The 6,000-nt window shown below is 56.7% G+C and overlaps 1 protein-coding gene and 1 non-coding gene across 2 annotated transcripts in view; both read left to right on the top strand.

Moving 5' to 3' along the window:
• Nucleotides 1–411: 411 nt before the first annotated feature.
• CFAP46 (cilia and flagella associated protein 46) overlaps nucleotides 412–6,000 on the top strand; it is an 85,558-nt gene continuing 79,969 nt past the window's right edge. Inside the window, exons 1-7 of the mRNA XM_031462060.2 lie at nucleotides 412–570; nucleotides 1,206–1,330; nucleotides 1,486–1,617; nucleotides 2,234–2,298; nucleotides 4,120–4,284; nucleotides 5,252–5,375; nucleotides 5,842–5,936. Coding sequence (XP_031317920.2) covers nucleotides 522–570; nucleotides 1,206–1,330; nucleotides 1,486–1,617; nucleotides 2,234–2,298; nucleotides 4,120–4,284; nucleotides 5,252–5,375; nucleotides 5,842–5,936 — 755 coding nt within the window. The 5' untranslated portion in view covers nucleotides 412–521. The remainder of the gene's footprint in view (nucleotides 571–1,205; nucleotides 1,331–1,485; nucleotides 1,618–2,233; nucleotides 2,299–4,119; nucleotides 4,285–5,251; nucleotides 5,376–5,841; nucleotides 5,937–6,000) is intronic.
• TRNAV-GAC (transfer RNA valine (anticodon GAC)) lies at nucleotides 5,006–5,078 on the top strand. Its single transcript has one exon. It is a non-coding gene; the product is annotated as a tRNA-Val (tRNA).

The raw sequence follows: 6,000 nt of genomic DNA, 5'->3' as shown, positions 1-6,000 counted from the left end.
CAGTGCTGTGTTTGTGTGACGTCCTCTCCCCGCGGGGGCGGCCCGGCCACGCCGCTGCCGGTCCCGCCCTGCTCGGCCCCGGCCAACGGCAGGGGGCGAATAGCGCGTGCAGGATAAATGAAAGAGAGAGCCAAGGAACGCAGGACCGCTTCCTGGGAGACTGCGAGGGGCATCAGCCGAGGGCCAGGGCTGGCATGCGGGGGCATCCTGGACCCGCAGGGACCCAGGACCAGATCTCAGTGCAGAACCCGGGGCAGCTCCGGTGTGCAGCCTCGTCGGGGGGTGGGCGGGGCGGGGGGCGGGGCAGAGGCCGCGCCGCCCGCCTGGTGGGCGTCCCCGCCCCATAGCCTCTCCGAGCGGAGGGCGCGCGGTGGGGCCCTTGGGGCGTTCGCCTCCCGACAAGTCTGGGCCCGCCGCCGACCCGTAGGGCCGGTCCGCGTCCTTCTCCGTCGCTAGGCAACCGCTGGTCCCAACGCCTGAAGGCCAACGGACGGTGGGCAGCGGGGACCTTGGACGGCGCCATGGACGTGGTCATCACGCAGGAGCTGGCCCGCGCCGAGAGCCAGCAGGGTGGGCGGAGGAGGCCGGGGACCGCCCGCCCCCCGCCCCTGGGGACCCCCGAGCCGGGCCACGACCCCAGCCCCTGGGGAGGCCCGGACCGGCCGTGACCCTCCCCCTCCACCCCCCCAGGCCCCGGGACCTCCGCTACCCTGTCCTCTAGGCCCGCGCACGTCCTGACCAGAGGAGGGCCCGAGCTGTCGGACCGTGATCCTGGGGAGGCCTTCAGACCCGCCAGGACCCCTCTGCCCCCTGCTGACCCCTGCCTGGCCTGATCCAGTGGCCCCTTGAAGCCAGCACTTCCTGGGTTTGCCTGACCAGGGCACACCAAGGCGCCTTTCTAAGAAGGCTTTTGTCATTCTAAACTGCTCCTCAAGAATTATTCACCTCCCACTTCTTCTAGAGCTTGACCCCAGTGCCCCGCAGGGCTGCAGGGTCCGCAGGGCTGTGCTGGGAGGCACCTTGGCCCTGGCTTCCCCGACCCCCGAAGGCCGGCGGGTGCTGGTGCTGGGCCACAGAAGAGGGCACAGCCGTGGGCGGGCCTGCCTGACCCCAGCCCCTCCTGGGCCCTTCTGATGTCCCGCTGTTGCCCAGTGGCACAGTGGGTGCTTTTTCTGACCAGATCTCCCTGGGTCTTGTCCTGACAGATGCCGCCTCCCTGAAGAGGGCTTATCAGTTGATTAAGTCCGCCAACCTGGGGAAATCAGAGTTTGACCCCACAGAAAGCTTCAGCCCCGACCTGTTTGTTTTGTGTGCTGAGCAGGCCCTGAAGGTAGTTGACTCCAGGGCCCTGGGAGTTCTTGGTTTACCCTAGAAGCAGAGGGTGGAGAGGGGTGGGGTGGTCCACGGCTGGGCGGTCGTCCCTGGGCGTGTGGGAAGGCAGGTGTCTCTCCGAGCCTCTCGGGTGGGCACTGTGCTCTCCTACAGATGGGGCAGCAGGAGGTGAGCGAGGACTGTGTCCAGATGTACTTCAAGGTGAAGGGGCCGGTCACCCAGTTTCTGGGCCGAGCGCACCTGTGCAGGGCCCAGCTGTGTGCCCCCACGTCCACCGAGAACATGGTGAGAGAGGCGCGCGCCCTTGTCCCGGCGGGCTGGTCCCCACGCTATGGTCCCGGTGGGCTCTGCCTTGTCTGGATGCCCCTCATTTGTCTGTCTGTCTCCCGACGGCTCCGTGTGCACAGCCTTGACTCTCTCGGAGGGGACGCAGGACCTTCGCTTGCTCACTGTCCTGAAGCGAATATCGAACTGACCTACTGTATTTTTCCCTGAAGTTGCTTTGCTTCTCCTCAAAATTTCACATCTTGTGCCACAGCTCTCAAAATGTCACCCCACTTTGAGATCGCGTCAGGCTAGACGAGACAAGACGTTTTCGTCGGGCGTCAGGCGCCCAGATTAGCTTTCAGTGAAGCGAGAGTCGCAGCGTCTCCCATCTGCGCTGCCCCCTGAGTGCGGGGGCCTGGCTGCATCCTTCTGACACCTGACCCTGGCATCCTAGTGCCCCGGACAAGCCTGCGGCCAGGAAGAGAGGCAGGCTCCTGGTCTCCACTCCCACTGCTCACACGCGGGGCCCGGGCCAGTCTTCAGGGCCACCTAACGTTCCCGAAAGTGACCATGAGCAGTGATTGGCGTTTCAGTGGCAAATCTGATTCAACTGTGTGTTTTTATGTTGCCTTAGGAGGAATTTGAAAATTGCGTGACTCAGTACATGAAGGCGATCAACTTCGCAAAAGGAGAACCGAGGTAGGCGTAATGGAGTCGGCTGCTTCTGACTGACCGTGTGAAAGGTTTAGACCCAGAATTTACCACATGGCTCTGCCCATTTAGACGGTGGGGTTTCCTAGTCCTGTTGTGTGTGTGTGTGTGTGTGTGTGTGTGTGTGTGTGTGTGTGTGTTTTGAGTTATAGTCAGTTTACAATGTTGTGTCAGTTTTTGGTGTACAGCACAATGCTTCAGTCATACATGAATATACATATGTTCAGTCTCATATTCTTTTTCACTGTGAGCTACTACGAGATGTTGAGTACATTTCCCTGAGCTGTTGTTTGTGTTTTGACGCATTTATGGTTGTACACTGGTGTCTCTCACAACACATCCAACTGGGTTGTGCACACACGGTCCTTCAGCTGCGTCCTCTCTGTTAAAAGATTTCTGTGATCTGCAGGTGACCACTGTCTGCTTCCTCTGTGGGAGCCTCTCCTTTGACCACCCGCTGGGCCTCTCCAGGGGCTTGGTATCTGGGCCCCCTCCCTGTGCTGCAGCCCCCACCCCTGGCAGATCGCCGGGCCCAAGGCCTTCTGTCTGTGCAGGTGACCCCCCTGAAACTCCAGCAAAGCGATCTACTTACTTACTGCTTCATCAGAAATAAATACTATTGGAAGTGATAAGTTTGCATACAAATTGGTGTTGATACAACCTATTTAGATGGGACACAACATTTAAAGGAGATTTATGTATAAACCCTAGGTTCATTCATTTGTTCTCCCAACACCCACTGTGATGGCCACCTCTGGTCGCCCCTGTCATAGGTGCTGGGGATACAGAGCCCAGCCCACGTCCCTCCCTCAGCGGAGATGTCTGGATGGCAAGGATCAGCCTCGAGCAGAGGTTCTCAGGACACTGGGTGTTTCAGGGACACGGTCCCTGGAGCCCTGGAACATGAGTGGCAGGCACCCTTGGGGAGGAGCCTGGCCAATGCTGCACTCCAGGGGTATTGGGACACCTGCAGACTGCCCGATGGGGGACCAGGGACCCCGGGGGCTGGCGGCAGATCAGAGGGGCTCTGAATAAAGCCCACAGAGGAGCTTGCAGCCTGTCTTTCCGCTGGGGCCCTGGGTCCTGCCTCCTCCCTGGGGAACAGCACTCATTAGCAGCACTCCTCTGTCAGATGCAGCACCCCACATGCCTGGGGCCCTGCAAGGGAGTTTGTTCCCTCCAGGGAGGCCCCTGTGAGTCCCTTACTCAGATTCTTCTGGTGGCTTCCTGCAGCTCTCAGGAGAAAGCCCGGCTTCTCAGGGTGCCCCTGCTCCCTCCCCAGCCCTCCCCCCATCACTTTGCACTTCATTTGCAGGCGCAGGGACCCTGCCCAAACCTCTTTCCCCCTGAACTGCTCTCCTGGGGATTCCCAGTCACCTTGCAGGACTCAACAGGATGTCACCTCCTCCAGGAAGCCTTCCTTGATTTCCCCTGCACCTGCCCATTCTTGCCTATCGCATTGGAGCTGAAGTAGGCCTTGCTCATTGGCATGCTTTTACGGGGAGCTGATCACTTTGTGGAATGACTGAATAGTGACAGTCTCTCTAGTCTGGACCCGGGAGCCTGTGGCCTGGTCGTCATGTCTGGGGCTGAACTGGTGCCACCAACCCCAGCGGGGCAGGGTGCCGGGCTGCACTGGGAAGGGCTCTGCATCCCCCCCTGCATCTGCACCTGGCCCCAAGGGCCGGAGCGTCGTGGGTGGGGCTGCTGCCATCTGCTGGGTGCAGAGGACCCCAGGTTCCCCTAGGAAGGGGCCCAGGACGGGCTGGCTCCTGAGCGAGTCTCAGGTGTCCTCCTCTCGTGCCGTAGGTATTACTTCCTGGTGTACAACGCATCGGTCCTCTACTGGCAGATGGTGAGGCCGTTTCTCAAGCCTGGGTATCATCACCATCTGATCCCCAGCCTGTCCCAGATTGTAAATGTGTTGAATCAGACTGAGGAGGAAGACAAGGACTGGCGGGCCGAGCTGATGCTGTGAGTCCCCGCGCCCCTTGCGGTCGCTGACCCACCCTCCCTGCTCCCCTGGGCTCGCGCCTTGCTTTCTGCTCTGGGCTTGGAATCAGGCTGTGTGCATCTTGTGCACAGATGTCTCTAAACTCTGCAGATGACATCACGGCACCCCCACGAGACAGGCCTTGGCACAGGACACACTTCTAATCAGAACATGGTGGGGATCCTGTGTTGTAGTCCTGGTTCTTGGTTTTGAAAATTTCATTAAATTGTCGAAGTCATAGACATTTTAGCAGCAGGTGTACGGCTTGGCCAGAAGGCGGGCATGTCCAGGTGGCCCAACTTCAGGCCTCACCCCAGGGACGGCCTGACCTGTGCAGCCACAGCGAGTGGTGGCAGCAGGGGTCCCCATGCCAGTGCGCTGATCAAAAGGCACCGGTCAGGCTTGCCCCATGTTTGGGCAGCGCTGTGTGTGGCCGGTAACCCCATGAACGCTGTGACGGGGACCTAGAACCTGCAGGCTTTCCTTACCTGCTTTCTGGCCACCTGGGAGACTTGAACAGAAAATAAGTAATATGATCTTTCTTTACAAGGTCGTTGTTTAATGTACTCGGTGAAGACCGTGCAGCCAGCCCCTTTCCCTTCTCTGGCAGGAGTGTGTCTCCCCCGGTCGCCACCTGCCTGACCCTGTGAGCCGATCCCTGCTGAAGATTCTAAAACATAAAAATAATGAAACTATGGAGGAGGAGGGTGGAGCTCAGTGGTGGAGCGCATGCTTGACATGCACGAGGTCCTGGGTTCAATCCCCAGCACCTCCATTAAAAAAGTAGTTAAATAAATAAACCTAATTACCCCCCAAAAAAAACCTAAAAATAAAAAAACTAAAAAATATCAAAACTTAAAAAAAAAGTATAATAACCTGGTTATTAGACATTTGCAGCAGAAGGTGATTTCATCAGGGTGGAACATGCACCATTTTTATATTATCCAGGGAGCTTCTGGAATGTTATCTAGAAGCTGGAAAAAAGGAGGAGGCCGCGAAGTTTTGTGCCGCAGCAGCGCCATTCATAAAGGTGAACGTGCCGCACAGATACTGCCAGATGTTCGCCCTCATGGTGAGTTGGAGTGCGGAATAGTGTAGGAAGAAAGAAGCCGTAAACTGCCATTGTTCAGAAAACTGTATGAACTCAGCCGAGACCATCCACTGCGGGACAGAGAAACACGCACAGATGCGGACGTGCGTGAACGCATCCAAACCGAATCTTTTTCCTTGTTGTGACTCTCAATGTTCCCTTTTTAACAGCATCAAATTAAAAAAAGGAAGCAGATGATTTATAAAATAATCACAACAGCGTGTATGGAGAGCATTCATCATCTAGTAATTTTATGTTTAGGAAATCAACTAAGATTATATATGAAAAACTAAATGTGAAGCATAATCAATGAGAAGAAACTTGTTATTACAAGCGCTATTTTTAAAGGAGGAATATTTGTAAAATAGTAGCCAAAAAGTATCCAGTCTCTACCTAATTATTTGCTTAAATTAAATCTGAATTAATATTCTTTTTCATCTTACTCAAGGTCCGACATGAATTAATGGATGAACTTTGGTTACAGCAAGAAAAGAGGACGTCCGTCAGCCTGTCCGTCACTTTCCACATTAATATGCTAAAAGCGTGAGTGGCCCGGGAGGGGCGGGAGTTAGGTTACAGGTGCTGACTGAGTCTCCGTGTCCCCGGC

Source organism: Camelus dromedarius, chromosome 8 (assembly GCF_036321535.1).
Source record: "Camelus dromedarius isolate mCamDro1 chromosome 8, mCamDro1.pat, whole genome shotgun sequence".
NCBI lineage: Eukaryota > Metazoa > Chordata > Mammalia > Artiodactyla > Camelidae > Camelus > Camelus dromedarius.
Note: the sequence above shows the minus strand (reverse complement) of the source record. Positions and strands in the feature narration are given on the sequence as shown.